At 45.9% G+C, this 16,709-nt stretch overlaps 1 protein-coding gene across 12 annotated transcripts in view; it reads right to left on the bottom strand.

Moving 5' to 3' along the window:
* Nucleotides 1-2,577: 2,577 nt before the first annotated feature.
* ABLIM1 (actin binding LIM protein 1) overlaps nt 2,578-16,709 on the bottom strand; it is a 254,075-nt gene continuing 239,943 nt past the window's right edge. For 5 of the 12 annotated variants that reach the window (XM_039871135.1, XM_039871137.1, XM_039871136.1 and 2 more), the window contains 9 exons: nt 15,477-15,623; nt 13,217-13,308; nt 11,918-12,035; nt 10,346-10,410; nt 9,669-9,729; nt 9,046-9,053; nt 8,146-8,220; nt 7,123-7,203; nt 5,767-6,015 (listed from right to left, as the gene is read on the bottom strand). In XM_039871135.1, the coding sequence (XP_039727069.1) occupies nt 5,902-6,015; nt 7,123-7,203; nt 8,146-8,220; nt 9,046-9,053; nt 9,669-9,729; nt 10,346-10,410; nt 11,918-12,035; nt 13,217-13,308; nt 15,477-15,623 (761 nt within the window). In that variant the 3' untranslated portion in view covers nt 5,767-5,901. Of the gene's footprint in view, nt 6,016-7,122; nt 7,204-8,145; nt 8,221-9,045; nt 9,054-9,668; nt 9,730-10,345; nt 10,411-11,917; nt 12,036-13,216; nt 13,309-15,476; nt 15,624-16,709 lie in introns of all 12 variants that reach the window. The other 7 variants (XM_039871143.1, XM_039871132.1, XM_039871133.1 and 4 more) reach the window with 4 other exon arrangements.

The raw sequence follows: 16,709 nt of genomic DNA, 5'->3' as shown, positions 1-16,709 counted from the left end.
TTAAATAACTGGGCTTAACACACACAGCTAGCGAGTGCCCCCCAAGTGTTGTTCGTAACTGCGCCTCGATGGCAGCGATGGGGCTCATGGCCAGACTGAAGGGCACAGGCCAGTCTCACACCGAGAACCTCCTCTGTGCAGTGTTCTGGGAGGTTTAGAATGTAGGAGACATAGTCCTCGCCTTAGGGAGGTCACGGGCAGTGGGATGCAGAGGAAAACAGCGTGGGATTTGAAGCGGGACCCGCCTGCCTTATCCCAGCTCTGGGCTCACCAGCTGAGTCATCACGTGTGTTTAATTAGCCCCTGAGCTTTGGTTTCCTCACTTGTATACTGGAGCTACAATTATCCGTCTTGCAGGCTGTCACGAGGGATACAGTTAACACAAAGCCTGCACGCAATATGGGGATCTCACTACAATTCAACGGAGGAACAGAAACACATGCAAAGCTAGCAGTACTAGGCAGCGCTTGAAAACTGTCAAACGTGATGCTGAAGTACAGGCATGCAAAGAATTTACTGGGCACGTTGGGCTGGACTCATCAAGACAGGCACGTAAAGAGGGTGTGAACTCAGGCTTGTCTTTGATTTAGTGCAATGGAACCCGTGGGAAATTCACATGGTAACTCCAGAGAGCTTTGTGGGCAGCTGATTTTAATTAGTCAAAGCTGCCGGTACCTCCTTCTTGGGGACCAGAATGTCTCTGCTCTCCACCTCCTTGAAGAGTTGGGCATTGGACAGAAGCAATGCCATTGGCAAAGCCGCAGAGGCGGGAGGGGGCCTGGTGTGTTCAGGGAACGCACAGTGGTTTGGAAGAGCAGGAGGGCGAGATTCGAAGGTGGGGCATTTGGGGGAGGAGAAGCTGAGCAGTGGGTGAGGCAAGGGGCCGTCCTGAAGGACCTTGGGTTCCCAAGTCTGTGAGCTCTGCTGTGAGTGTGCAAGGGCTAACCGCTGAAGTGAGGCAGAGTCGATTTTCAATGATACGGTAATCGATAGTGGCAAATGCCACAGAGAGAGCAAGATAAGGACCGAAGATAAACGCTAGCTTGTGGTCCTTATGGACCGAAGTGTGACGCTGGTGTAGAAGTGAGTAGAACACAGGCCTCTGGCTGGGCCTCCTGACCTGTTTTGTACAGCAGCGAACTAAACGTGCCAACTATCTCGAGAATAACCTGTTTCCAGCTTCCAGGGGCGGGTCCACATGGATGCTAACGCAACCGGCCCCTGGACAGCTGTTACAGATTGTGTATCTGTGTGGCCCCCAATTCATATGTTGAAACCCTAGCTCCCAGGAGGAAGGTTTTAGGAGGCGGGGCCTGTGGAAGGTAATTAGATCATGAGGGTGGAGCCCTCATCATGGGATTAGTGCCCTTATAAAGAGACACACGAGAGAGTTTGCTTTCCCCTCTCTGCTCTCCACCATGTGAGGACGCAGCAAGAAGACAAGATGGCCATCTACAAACCCAGCAGGCTCTCGCCCGACAGCTGAACTGTGAGAAATAAGCGTTTGCTCTTCTAGCCACCCAGTCTATGGTGTTCACTGAAAATTTAATAACGCGGGGGAGGTCAAAGATTCGAAGGATGTTTTCCTCCCCCTGCAATCTAGTTTCTTAGTAAATGGGCCCACGCCTGTGGCCGCCCAGAAGCTCTCGTCCTCCAACCTCCTCAAATCCTCAGCTTTGTCTAACAGATGACATTGTGGCACAAACAAAACCAAACACCAGCCAGCGAACAGCTCTATTCTTTTTTTCCGTTAGTCAACTTGGTCTCTGTGGTATGGATAACTGACCAATCCTGGAATATCCCATGACGATTTTTGTGGCGTTTCCCCCTCTACCCGGCCTTCCCACGTGATAAAAACACATTCCTAAGACCTTGGTTTGGTTCTGGTTTTGTTTTGGTTGTTGGAAGTTGGGCTGGTACTTCTTCAAATGGGACCAACCTTTAAAGGGAGCAGAGGAACAAGAAAGAACACACGGCCGGGGAGGCCTTTACGAATAAAGCACTTTATTCACCAAGTTGTGAGCACAACGGAGACGCGGAGCAGGGCACAGGGGGGCATGGGCTGGCCCGTCGGTCAGCGCGGTGACACGGGCCCACTGGCTGCCTCTGTGGGCTGGCACGCGGTGCTCGGGGTGCAGACCAACACCCGCTCACCTTCACGGGGGAGACGACACATCTTTTACGCAGCAGTTCTTCCAAATATTTGCTTTCCTAGTTCTGAAATGGGAGGGAGGGCAGACAGGCCAGCAGGCCTTCCGACCCTTGGAAAAGAATTCCATAGACCCGATTGGAAATAAAAGAGCTGGGAGAGCTTCGATGCAGGATTCCGGCAAGTCCGAAATGACACCCGTTCGTTACAGATGAGTCTATAATAATCCCCCCAAAGAACCTCAGTTTTGTGGACATCTGTCTGACTCCCCACCTTCGTGAGTGTGGTGGACACAGTATCGTCTCCTTCTGCCTTTGGTGAATGGGACTAGAGAGTGACACATGGCACCTTCGCTTTGAGAGAGACACTTTGGGGGAAGGATTTTATTTAATGGTAACAATCGCCACTCAATTACACTAAACATCAGAAAATGTTGGATTTGTTTAATTATGCTGTGTACACATATATCGTTTACAAAGTTTCATTCAGCTTAAACTGACCTCCTCCCCCTTTGATTTTGAGTTTGCCATTAAAAACAAAAATCCATATGCAAAGCCTATTAGTCACCATCTCCCCACGGTTTCCTGGGAAGCAAATGGAAAGACAGTGATTTTTTTTTTTAAATGCCAAAGTAAAAGTTTCTCTTTTTTTCATTAAAACATAGTTGGGCAGGTCTCTTAATGTACATCTCTATCAGTTGGGGTCATTGCAGATCTCAAGTCCAAAATCATCTGTTTTTCTCGATAGAACGGTCTTCAAGAATACTGAGTGTTTTAGGGCACACTGAGAAACACTTGCTGTGTCAAAGGAAAATGATATTTAAAATCAAGATCGGTTTAGGAAGTATTGGTCAAACAGAAATACAGAAGAGGTGATTTGTAAAGACTGAGCTTGCTTCAGAGGACACGGACGGGCCGGTGAGGCGGAGTTCATTTCCTCCTGCCATCTTTCCTGACTGAGAGAGAAGGCTCTGTGAGCTCACGGCCTGCAGTCGCCTGCCCCTCAGCATGCAGAGAACGCTGACACTGAGTTTGCTTAAGAGTTTGTAGAAAGACCTGCTTAGTCAAGAGTGGTTAATTTGCCTTTTTTAAACTTGCAAAAGCGTATATATTTCATATAATCACCTGAGAAGCAATTCTTTGGAAAAGGTTTGCTCTCGAGGGTAAAGAAATTGGGTGAACGTTTCATAAACATTTCCAGCGAAGACTTCTCCAAGCAGAGTTGACTGACATAACCAACTCGAGAGGACGAGAGTTTCTCCAGTCTCCCCCCAGAAGAGGAAACTTGGCTTGGGAGCAACAGAATTGGGAGAAGGGGGAGAGGTCAGAGGTCATGACAGATAAAAACTACTTTTTTTTTTTTTGCACCTTATTAACCCCTTAATTCTAGCTTTTCTGTCCAAAGTTTCAGAGAACAGCAGTTTATCTTTACTTACTGAAGAAGTCACATTACGAACACTTTATAACTAACCCAAACCACGATGCAGATGCATAGCTAGCTAGACAAGCTTCCTCACGCTCTTCATACCTCACCATAAAACACACAGGAAGACTAAGTGGTATCCTGGCTTTTCTGGAAGAAACTTTAAAGGATGCAGTGACTTTCATACTGATGTAGAGGCCTCTTCTACTCCACATACTGTGCTGAAAGAAGCGTAAGGAAGCCCGATGCTCGAAAACGTAGCCCTTTCACGCACGCACCAGCGACGCCTGCCATGCCTCTCCTAGAGTCAACAATCCCCGTGTATCTGACTGCGTTAATGAGAATTTCTATGCGTAGGGCATGGCGGGGTTCGAGCAGAGAACACTGATCCCCTGGTGCAGTGGCCTGGACATTTTGAGGACAAGCATGCTGAGTCCAGTTTAACAAAACACAGTAGCCCATGTACTGGATTCTGCGGTCAGGAGAAGCGGGTTGCTCCATGGCCCATCCCTCCAGCTGCAGCCTTCTGCTGGGGAGTGGAGTTGGGGAGCCCCCTCTGCACTGTGGTTTCCAACCCCTTCCCCCCTCCCCAGCACAATACTGCTCTGTTTGCAGACAGGACGCTGCTGGCATTTTCTGGCAATGCATTTAAATCTGCTAATACACTTGATATGGAAAGAAGCTTTTCTCCCCTCTAAGTTGGATGCAGAAACGAATGCAAAAGACACAACAGAAGTAGAGTTTCATTAGTAGGAGCAGATTTTGGGTTCAGTTCTTTAACTATCACTACAGTTTTTCTTATACTGCCATTTGGTCTGCATGTGCTCGGGGGCGTAACTCATCAACCAATGAAAACACTGGGAGCATTTTACTATCTCCATAATGAAAAAAACTCTCTCTGCCAGCCTAGTGCTGGGACCCACTTGGACATTCTTGTTATCGACTGTGGCAGGGAAACACTGGGAGCACACTGGGGTCCCCACCCCTCATACTTTGCCAGAGCAAGGCAAGGACTAAGACACGCAGATTGTCGGAGAGAAGATAGGACAGCAGAAACATCGCATGAAGCAAGAGGCAACTGACAGACGAAGGGGCACAGCTGCCAGCTGCAGTCTGGCTCCAGACCGAGGAAGAGCTGGTTTCCTTAGGCGCAGCCCATCAGAGCGGTCTGCAAAACCCGTCAGGGCCAACGCACGCACACACACCGTGAAGTCAGCAGTGCTGCCTAGGCAAGAAGCCGAGAAGGCCAAATTAAATCAGTTTGAGGCGATCTACCTTGGAGTTGCAGAGATTTAAAATAGAAAACCATGCCTTTTCTTAGGCTACTACTGAAAAGACCTTAAGAGACCAAAACCAGCGAGGGCATGATCTGATTTAGAGGATGCCAGATACAGAGCAGAGGCTGTGAGGTTGAAGAACTTGCATTGGGAGGACACAGGATTTTTTTTTTTTATTTTGCCAAGAGCACTATGGTCCCTGGGCAAAAATCACCTAACGGCATGCAACTGGGCCAATCTGGAGACAATTTTTCCCTTTCCTTTCTTTGTAAACGGGGGACCCGAGACAGCTCCCGTCCCTTGGTGGGGAGCGGAAGAATGCAGCACAGCATCGGAAGCGGAAAAAGTTAAGGGAGGTTTTCCTTTCCTTCCTTTCCTCTCTCTTATTTGTTTTTTTTTTTTTTTTTTTTTGGTTAATAACAGTGAAGTAATTTGTGAACCAGGTCCTAGCAAACAGTAGAGAACAAGGAGCTTGTTGAAAAATGACTGGCTGCTATTCAGCCCACTCACACAGGGCCACTGGGTCCCCCGACTCTGATTTCTGTTCGAGCCCAGGCAGAGCTGTACGAGGCCAGTGAGGAAAGGTGTGTGCGACGTGGCTGCTACCACATGGATATGTCCCTCGGGCTCGTCCTTCTCAGCCACGGTGCTACATAATAAATACATCCATGCTTTGGAATTACGGCGGCTGCTCTGTTCCATGTGGCATCCTAAGGGCACTTGCTGGCTCTCATCTGTACGGGCGGCACTCAGGTTGGACAACAGTGAAAAGGAAACAGAAGTAGCTCCTGTCGTGCGCATGAGGTGACACAGGTGAACACTACTGTCGAGTGTGGGAACATGGAAATGTCTACCCCATTGCTTCCTGGCAAGTGTTGCCATTGGTCAGCCCGATATTTGGCTCGTGGGTGTTTTAATCAGATGTCCCCCTTTTTGGTGTTGCTGAGGGACAGTGGTTTGCAAAACGTCCAATCAAGTGTGGGCCTTAATACAACATCCTATGTGTCACTGCCATCGTCAGTCCTTTTTCTAATTGCTGTCTGTGTGGGGGACTTAGAAGAGTTTCGCTTTTTTCTTCATGTCGTTGCGTCTCCAGAGAGGTAACTTGTCGAACTCCTGTATGGACATTCCAAAGATTTCCCGAAACACGTCCGGGGCTAAGTGGCGCTGCAAAGGGAGAAGAGAACTGTGGTCAGTCCTGGCGTCCACACGGATGGCCCTGAGAGGTGCTCTCCGGTTTACAGGAAATCATTTTGAAGAGCAAGGCAGAGTGACGAAAGAGGGGAGCACCTCTGAGGCTTGTCAGCAGGCACTGACGGGCCCCAGTTATTCCTTTTCCAGTCAGGCCAGGTGAGGCACCATCATCCCCGCCAAACGAGAGTTGGCGGAGTAGTAACGATTATTATAACAACACTGAAGGGTGATGGGACGTGGGAAGGTGATTTAGTATGCTGGAGGTGACTCTACTCAGGCCCTCGGGATGCTGAGAAGATGCAGAGAACATGGACCACAGAAGTAAGAAAGCCAGAGACAGACAGACTTCTGGAGTGGCCCCTGCGGCACCCCCAGGCTTCCTCCTGGCTCGGCCACGGGAGCTGAGGTAGATACCTGGGCTACTGAGGAGAATGTCCATGTGTCTGTCATCCCTGCGAGAAAAGTTCTCTTATTCTCTGTGCCAGGCTGACCTCAAATACAAAGCTACTGCTTCTTGTCAAGGAAAAAAAAAAAATAATGATTCTTTATGAGACTGGCAGCCAGAGCTTTTCTTAATTAAAATCATTCAGGTGGAAAAGTACGAAGGCCAGTCTTCCATGTCTAAGGAGGTCCTGGGTATGGGCACCCAGCTAACCCCTCCACAAGGAACGCGGAAGGAGCCCAGCGAGAAACTTGCCCAGTACAAACCTCTTTATTGAGCTCCCCCTCCCCTCTCTGCATGAACTCAACCCAGGCTCGGGCAAAGATAGGGATCTGGGGACGTCTGACGCAAGATGGAGACTCCATTCCACATCGCCAGCCATAATTACAGCAACATCAAGTTCCCAAACTAAAATCACACTGTGCCTCCCGGTCATTCTTCTGGATTTTACTTATGCTGATGTTTCAAGTACAAATTTGGCTTTTCCTCCAAAGTTCTCTCTTAAGTCTACCTACAATATGAGGTTGACCCTTTTAATTATCTTGCCTTCCCTGAAACATTTCTTAGGGGAAAGTTTGGGGAAATGCATGGGGATCTGCGTTTGGGATTAGATTTATTTTATCATGATTATTTTTTACCTCCAGCCTGGTTCTGTCCACGTCTCTTAGGATTTTGTTGCGCCCTCTGTTGGTCACCATGAGCATTTCATATGGAAATATCTGAGAAAGCAAAACACCTCTTTAGAACACAGCTGTCCATTTTATTAACAAGCAGAATCTACCTAAAATCTTGTACTCCTAAGACAGAGCTTCTCAGAGATTATAATTAGAGCAGCTGAGTGATGAGTGTTCACCCCTCAAGTTTCCTGTGTATGGGGATAGGTTCCTACCTATTCTCCACTCTCCACCAGCCTCTCATACACAGCACTGCGCCTTTAGGGGGTTCTGTTGTGCAAAAGGATATGGATGTACTATGTCTTGGGGATGAGAGTAAAAATTGGAAGAGAACTGAAATTACAGGGACACGTTTGATATGGCGGGAGACCTTTATGTATCCTTCAACAACCTTGTTCCAGGGCTGGCTCACGAACTCACGGAGCCAGGCAGGCCCAGAGGCAGCGTTCTGGTGGGTGACATACTGAAATAAGCTTCAGTTACGGTCACCAGGGAGCATGGCCCTTGGACGCCTCTGGAGGTACAGGATGTTCTGGAGCTTGGGCAACCAAGCGCCCCGGTTTGCCTAGGGCTGAGAGGGGTCCTGGGATGCGAGACTGTTAGTGCTGAGACTGGAAAAGCCCTGGGCAGGCTGGGACGTGCTGCACGCTATCTGAAGCTGTCTGCAGCGACTCCACTTAGCACTGGGCATACCCTGCAGTGCTCGTGGCAGAGCCCAGTGAATGCCGAAGTCCTAGGAGACGTGCTGGTGCTTCCCTGGGAGCACGTGGCACCGTACCCCGTCAGGGCTTAAGCCTGCTGACTCGGTGTGACCGAAGCCGCAGCATGGCAAGGTGCTTTCAGACACGGCTTGCCTAACGTGCCGGCCTAGAGCCACGGAGGCCTCCTCGGTCTGAGAAAGGTGAAAAAACAGAACACCAAATCTTTTCCAGGTCCTGTCCCAGCTGGCCATCCCCGTATGAGAGGGAAGGGGACAGCGGCACTTGCCTTTGGTTCCAACATGTTGGGCATGGACACGCCTCGGTCCATTCTCATTCCTGGCATGTGGCCATCTGGGAGGGTCTGCAACAGAGAAGCTGGTTCAAGAAGGAGCTCATGGTGGTGTGGGAAGCCAGGGGTGGGTGGAGGGACTCTGTGGGCTCCCAGACCTCCCTGTTGGGGTCTCAAATCCTCATCACCATTTTCTAGATGTGTCATCTTAATTACTATGGAGTTTTCAAAACGAGGTCCTTGCTGAATAAGAGCAGCGATACTGCTATTTTATAATCAAGTTGGGAAACATCCTGGCTTAATCATATTGACTAATCCCTGAATTTAGGCTGAGTGCATGAAAGCACACGGTACCTCGAAAAAAATTACCAAGTTTATGATTATTAATGCCTTATTTTTATCTTAGGTTTCCTTGCATATTTTTCCTTTTCTCGTTCTCTATTATAATTTTACAAGGTTTCAGTTCTAGGAAAAACGAATGGCACCAAAGCCTTTTGGGCCAAGACAGGAGTTTCTTTTCATTTGGGACCAGGCAAAGGAGGGAGGGCCTAAAAATACTGAGTGGTAATAATTAAAAAAAATAAACTGTACATGGGTGGACCCTTGATGCTGGTCCATTTCCATGCCAGAAAGAACTCTCCAAAGTCGGAGCAAGAGAACACTCCAACACCTGGCCTGGTTCATGCCGTGTCCCCAAGACCTGCACGGACAGCTTGACCTGTGCACAGGCGTGTCGGCTCCTCATGGCTCTTCACGGCTACAGACTAATGATTACGCAGATCAACCAAAACCAGCATCTTCTCAACAAAAGCCCTCCCTAGAGCAGCAACACACAACTGGATTGGAAAACGGCTATTCTGCTGGTATAGCCAACTCAAGAAAGACAGTGTTCCATACCTGGTAGTCTGGAAAAGAGAGGAAAAGAAAATCAGAAGGGAAAGACCATAGAGAAACATGGGAACATTAATAGAAAGACAATATATACCCCACTGTCATTCCCCGAACGTTCCCCAATGACCCACGTTCTCTTCCTGCTCTGGGTCTTGGCACACGCTGCCTGTCTGCCTCCCTGAAGCCAGGAAGTGCCTGCTCTGGTTTTAGTTGTCAGTTAAAACAGCCCTTTCTCGTGGACGCTTTCCTTGACATCATGAGGATGTTTCTGCCTTCTCTCTACATCGTCAATCATAGCATCTCTCTCATGGAGCTTCTCTGTCTGTCTCTTACACAGCTGTGTACATTTTAAAGGTAGGGGCCATCGCTGTCCCTCCAGGTGTCTAACCGAGTGCTCAGCACACAGTAGGAGCGATGAATTCATTCTTACAAGCTTGCTTCTCACGGTCTCATTTCACTAGAGATCCTTTGAGATTTTAATAATCTGCTAAAATCTATTAGCTCACGGAAGATAGATGTGATCCCACTTCAGAATGTGACACAGCATGAACTCTGCCAACGCATTTGTGATCACGCAACCTTCTCTAAACCTCGACCACAGACAGACAACGTGGCTGCCGGGCGCTCACCTCGCACTCCTCCACTGACGTCCCCGTAGCTGTTGTACTGAGCAAAGTCTGTAGAAACAGGCTGAAGGGAAGGAAAACATGGAATTAGAAAATCGACTCCACAGTGCCCATTCTGGATTCGTGAAAAGGAAGAAAGAATTTGCAAAACCTAAGACTTCTTCCCAAGCTGAATTCCTGGACCCTCATAAATTTTCTTTCCTATTTCTTTTTCTACTATGAAATCTCTTTGTCTTTGGTGGCCCATCCAGTGCCGCTGCTCAGTATTTCTTGCTGATAAATAAAAATACATTTCTCCACATAGTTCACAGTTTTATTGATGCCATGATGCTTTGTGGGGAGGGGAGTTGCAACCAACCTTCCTATATCTTTTTACAGCAGAGATAACGGGTCGAGTAATTACTTTCTGCTTGATTGTAGAAATATTTGCCACCCTATTACTTAATTGAGTCTTCCCACAAACTTACATATGGTATTCTTTGATCTAAAGTCAATTTCTCTCTCTCTCTCGAGAAGTATTTTATTTTGCCTGTGACTCAAAGTTCCTTGCCAGATCAAGATTAGGATTTTCATTACATTCCAACCCTGAGATCATAACGTCAGATGTACTCAGGCATCATTTTAGTACTTCGACCAGGACCTAAGAGGGAATAAGCTGAGAAACGACTGCGAAATCTTACCCGGTGAAGCCCGTTTCTTCCATAGCCTGGGAGAGATGAGGTTTTAGATGACAGAGCATGTGAAGCTAAATGAGAAAAATAAAGAAACAGTTAGGAAACCGGAAGTCTGATTCTTTAATGAAATCAGCAATATATCGTCTACCTTGCAGAATAGGTGATTTAAAAGAAGACAATAACCTAAATAATACTGGGCTCAAATGTCCACAAAACGCCCCTGTGTTGGGTGATGCAGGGAATGCGCTGGCAGGGGTATAACTGAAAAGGGTGGGGAGGAGGAAGTGCTCGGCATGCTTTATCTCTGACTCCTCAGTACGACGCCCATGACGCTGTTATTATTTCCATTTTACAGGAGAAGAAATAGGAGCTAAGAAAAGTTAAGTATCTTGCCCGGGGCCACTCAGCTTATAAATTGCTGAGCAACAATTTGAACCCTGGGCTATTTGGATGCATAAGCCCATGTCTCAGTTGGTGTGCAGCAATCGCTGACCCAAAAGTCAACCATGTAAGTTATCGAGATGTCCTGAGAGGCCTGGGATAGGATGTCCCATCAATCAAAGGTGTAGACGCCTCATAAACTGCCAGGCTTTGGGGAAAGCAGACCTGGGCTTGAATTCTGGCTCTGCTACTTAACACCTCTGCGTCTGTGGGCACTTGGTCTTTTTAAGTCTTCGTATTTTGGCCCATGTAGGTATAACGCTATACCGTCTTAAGGAACAGAATCACAGAATTAGGTGGAACTCTGAAGATTACTCAACCACCTATCCAAGGTCAATGCCAGGGAGGCATCTATGAGAGGCAGCGGAGTATTCCAGTTGGACTCCTAAATCCGAGTTTTGCTAGTTACTAGCGATGTGACATTGGGTGAGTTAAACTTCCTATACCTGTCCCCCGAGCTACAAAATGGGATGATAACAATATCACCTACTTCGCTGGCACATTGTGAAGATTAAATGAAATAATGTTTAGCAACAATGCTTGCAGACAGTAAACACTAAACACATTTAAAGGAAGGCTCGGGAAATGATGCACTCGTTCGGAACAGGGGAGAAGAAATCTTGTGAGTTGGGAGAGAACTGGCTTATGACAAACATAATATCCTGCCGGACTATTCCAGCCCCAGTGTATAAGTTATCTCCTTTAAAAGTGACAAAACCACCACCACGTCTTCGGCTCTTGCGTTGAGTGTATTAATGTAAGATCGTAATGCTGAGAAAATGCTGTCCATGCCGTCTACTGTCAACGAGCACCTGTTCCCTCTGCGGGCTTCCTTTATGCTGCCTCCTCCTGAGATGACTGTCCTCAACTGACCCCTCGTGTTCTCGAGGTCCTCTAAGGGCTCCCCCACTTCCAATGGGAAGGAAAAGCACATTTAAGGAAGAACCATGACATGCTTAGAAGCTCGGTTGACATGAAGTGTATTTTCCATACTTCTTTTTCAACAGAACACTCTGTGGGTTCCACCAGAAATGACCCTCCCTCCTGTGGAGCAGCCAAGGCCATGTCCCTGGAGGCAGGTGGCCTATTCTCGGCTCAAGGAAGGCGGTGGGGAGCGGGGCGTGGTCCATGGCTCACCTGAGTTGATGGGAGAATCATAGCGACTGGCTGACAGGGAGGATCTCTCCCGGCTCTCCCTCTCCCTCTCCCTCTCCATCTCTTCTTTCAATATCAGCTGCCCTAGGCCTGAGTTGAGCTATTCGCAAAGAAAAGAAAAATGAAAGTGGTTACGTTTATGGAAATGCGATTTCTTTTTAAAAGGTTCTGCAAGAAGGTCCTGACTTTGGAGAGTCCTGGATGCATATAGGAGCCTGGTGGTTCCTCGAGAGATAGTCCAGGTTTGGGACCCTGAACCCTTTAGCCTTTTCAAATGGTGAGGTTCCATTTTCCTAAGTCAGGTTCCATATCAGAAGGTGTGCTCTCTCTCCCTTGCCCTCCCCCAAAATGCCAGCGGGTGGCCTCAGGAGTCATGTGTGAGTGTGTGTGGATTTTTGATGTGTGAAGGAGAGACTGGGGACAGTAGCCTTTACAAAGAAATTTTACCGATTTGTTCAAAAATAAGGAAAAAAAAAGTAGTATGTGCTCATTGTATAGTTTTTAGAAAATCCAGAAAAGTAACCTATAATCCACTCAGAGATAATTATTTACATTTTGATTTATATCCACCATTTTTTCTATGCACATATAATACAAAACTGGGCTGACACAAATGTGACTTTGTAACCTACCCATTCCTATAACTAGTATCATGTGCATTTCTCACATAATGAAGTATCTTTGGAAAATGTCACTTGAAGTGATTCTTCAATCCCTACTGGTGGGAGAGTTTTAATTTCCTGGCTCCCTCTACCCCAGGCTACAATCGGCTCGCCTTCTATTTGTCTTCCGGGGTATTGCAGGCCCGTGTTAGAGGTGGGAGGGTATAATGAGGGCTTCTTGGTGGCAGTCTGCTTTATCCCTTCTCTCCTGGCCCAGATATACACACAAGGTCCTAGGAGTCCCGAGGGAAGACTTGGAGAAATATTTAATCTCAAGGGAATTCCTTCAACTGAGCCTGCATGAGGGAAGGAAGGCCTTGCACCACGTGGGTATACACCTTGGCCCTACCTGACCCTTGAGCATCCTTTCAACACATGCATCACACACACACACATGCCCTGCATGGAGTCTCAGTCTCCTTGCAAAAGCTCAAACATTCCACGTCCCTCTAACTTCCAGCCTCCAGGTCATCAATTCCAGAACCTATTAAATACTTTGCTCTTGAGCACTGGGATGACTTCTTGCTCACCTTGGCGGCTTGCCCACAGCAATCACTTAAAAAATACAGAACAAACGGAACTGCATTGAAGCCCGCAGCAAAGGAGTTTAAGGACAAACCTTCATTAATTGCTCTTCTTGAAGCTGCCGGCGTCTCAGAAGTTCCTCGTCATCTTCCTCTCTGCCACTAGATCTGCGTCTCGTGTCAGCTCCTAATTCCACAGCAAAGACAACTTCTCACATTAGCCCCATGGCAAGGGGATCTTAAGGCACTAGTCCACCTGTGTCAACTTGTCAGGCTGGCAAAGACAGTGGTGGTCTTGAACGTTAATGAACAGCATGAGGGAATAAAGGGCCTACCACCAGTTCAGCGCTACTGTTTGGTTTCTTGAGACCACAGGTCTGTCTGACCAGCCAGCTGAATGTGTGATCCAGTAAGGCATGGATTTTGGCCTCCCAATAACTCGCCTGCTCGGTAAGAACTCAGGGTTGCCATTGCCATTGAGTCTGAGTCATCCCACTGACCACTGGTCACAGCTCTCTGCAGTAAGTGGGAGGGGCATCTACTCTTACTATTGTGATATCCCTGAGGTCAGTTTTCAAATAGAGGGGAATCCAAATTCATCTACATACCCTTAAATAAGATAGTCATTCTCGAATGACAAGTTTTAACATCTTGTAGCTTTCTTCTTTTCCTGAATATATAGACCCGCCCTAATAATATCATCCTGCCTTCTACTCTTTAAATTCATTAACAAGTATGCTTTTTATTTTTCTCGTAAGGGATGGGTTTCTAATGTTTACTTTTTATCAATCCTTTGAAAAATGGTCACAAAAATGTTTTCTACTAATGAAACTCAATAAAAATTGTTAATACAGAAATATAGCTAAAAAGTTACTTAGGTACAATATTGCAAATCATGTATAATTTTTAAACTTTCTGGTGAAGGGGAGACAGAGTGAAAAGGAGAAATCTGTCTGCACGGATGGAAAATCAAGATAATTATTGTTTTCTCTAACTTGCTTGGATTAATCTGGCTGTGGTAGGAAACAGGAAAGTTTGCTAATCTAATCAAAATAAACTTTAACTAACAGTCTGTTTTTCTTATTTTGACTAATGGGCCAGAAACTGTCTTCATTTTAGAACTCGAAAGAGCTTTAAATGACTTAGTGATGACAGTTTCAACAACGAAACGTTAATTCTCCCCAAAAGTGTGGCTGCTGTAATGTCTCTACTTAGCAACAAATCTCAAAGGACTTGGCCCTGCCTGGCGGGCATGGGCTGGCAGAAGGAAGGGGATGACTGTTCTGACCAATGTCAGTGAATATTCTCTCTTTAGTCTATACTAATAAAAATTAATAGACACGAGTTTGGAAGAATTAGGTACATCTCAAGTCAACGTCATGTATAGAACACTTGTGAATAATGAACCCAGGAAGTATTTTTTCCTTTGACTATTTCTACATATATAAATTGCTATACAATCCGCTTATATTGCCTGTAAAAGGCGATTGCAAAAATAACTCGATGAAAACAGCATGAGGAAGAAAATCTGGACATTTTGGAAAATTGAAGGCCTTTTAGGCTGTCAACAGAAATATGGTAAGATAGTCCTATCTTTGTGAAGCCGACTTGCTAAATTTTCAGTATTAGCTTCTGAGTTTGCTAACACCACTTTTTAGGCCAAGTGATTTCATGACTGACAAAACAGTAAAGACGCAGACACAATTCTAAAGCATAAATTTGTGGGTCAAAGCAAAGAATGAAACAGCTCAAATGTGACATTTTAGCACAGAATTCATGGAAATGATAGATGTGAAATCACGTAACTTTACACAAGTAATATTTCATGTAATAGCCCTGCTTATAGATGGAGAATGTGAGCTCATAAGAAAAGTAAAAGTGCTTCAGTGTTTAGATTGGTTGTTAGAAGAATTGTAATTATAACTCAGAAATAGTCTAAAACAAATTTAGCTGAAAGAAGTCACGCTTCTGTGGACACTCGGTAAATTCACCCACTAGATTCAGATTATACAGAACAATGTTTTGGCCAAGCGGCTTTGATTCATTGGTATTCAAAAGGGTTACTGATACTGCAGTATTAATCCTGAGGGTCCATGCACGTTATTTGTTTTAGACCAGTTCTGCATCTGGATGGTTCGGTTAGAGCAAGGTTCTGGTGATTGGGCATTTGTAACTTTGAAGCATTCTGTACACACATTAATATCACATTAGCTCTTTTCGCTATTCTACCTCTTGGTCATATTTTTCTTAAAACCTTTTAGGATAGGACACTTTTTTTTTTGTACATTTTTAAGCATTTCATGTTGAGACCTTCTGACAATTTGTCCATTTGGCTTAGCTGTGACAGTTGCATACCTACGGCGGCAAGTGACGGGGGACCAGGCCAGTGGTCCGTCTCAATCTTTGGTATCTCGCTGGGGTCTGGAGCCTGGGCTGCTGGGAACTTGGAAAACTTGATGATGTCTTCTGAAGATTTGCTCTGGGCTGCCAAGGCAGCTGCATCTAGGTGGGAATCAGGGTTGCTTAGCTACCGGTCTGCAAGGCCATGGTGGTAAGCCCACTAACATAGTTTTCTTGTGCCCTGGTAAATGTTTCAACTCCATAAAGCTCTTTATTATCAATTGCCCAGTCACTTGGTGGTGACTAGTGACAACTCAACTCATTTTCCAGATGTTCCATCAGAAGCAAAGCTTCATTTTACATCTACCTGTTCTATACCTGAAACACCTTGATCTAGAGCTGTGCTGTCCAATACTAGCCACATATGGCTATTTAAATTTAATAAAATTAAATGAAAAAAAATTACTAAAATTAAATTTTAGTCCCTCAGTGGCACTAGCCACATTTTACGTGCTCGATAGCCACATGTGACTAGTGGCTACTGTCCTGGACAGCACAATGATAGAATATTTCCATCAAGCTAGAAAGTTCTATTGGGCAATACTCTTATAGAGCAATTAAAAATTTCAATTAGTAATTTGAAATTAAAGAGTTAAATTCAAAGCATGGACTATTGTCACTTGACTGTAGCTCTTCATCATTAGGAAGGTTGGCTGGCTTTGTCTTTGTGGCTTCTTACCCACAAATACATTGATACAGTTGACTTAAATTCTTATATATTATATATATGTCCTTGAATCCTAGGAGAAATGGAACTGGGAAAATCCACTTTTAGCTTGCAGGAATTTAGCACTGCGACTTTTGTTTGCTGTAGCCACTCATTGTCTTGGTCAAGGGTCTGCACATACGAGCGAGTCACCCAACTTTAAAACAACAAAAGCCAGGGAGTCACCCAACTTTAAAACAACAAAAGCCAGGCTAGCTAGCAGCAGTGTTAGTTCATGGAGTTCGTAATGGCTGTGCCTAGAGAAGTCCTTGGCTTAGAGCCCCAAATCCAATCACAGAGATGGAGCAAAACGAACCAGGATAAACGGTCAGTTCCTGATTCTAGCTGATTTTGCGAACGGACCTGGGATGTTACTACACATTTCAAAAAACATTGACAATGATTTAAATAAAACTTTCTCCCTTCTCTGGGCCCACAGATTTTTTAATTCAGAAGTAACTTTTTCAATCTTCAGCACCAAC

This window comes from Pteropus medius, unplaced genomic scaffold, assembly GCF_902729225.1.
Source record: "Pteropus medius unplaced genomic scaffold, Ma_sr-lr_union100, whole genome shotgun sequence".
Taxonomy (NCBI): domain Eukaryota; kingdom Metazoa; phylum Chordata; class Mammalia; order Chiroptera; family Pteropodidae; genus Pteropus; species Pteropus medius.
The sequence above is the reverse complement of the archived record's forward strand: the minus strand, read 5'-3'. Positions and strand labels throughout refer to the sequence as shown.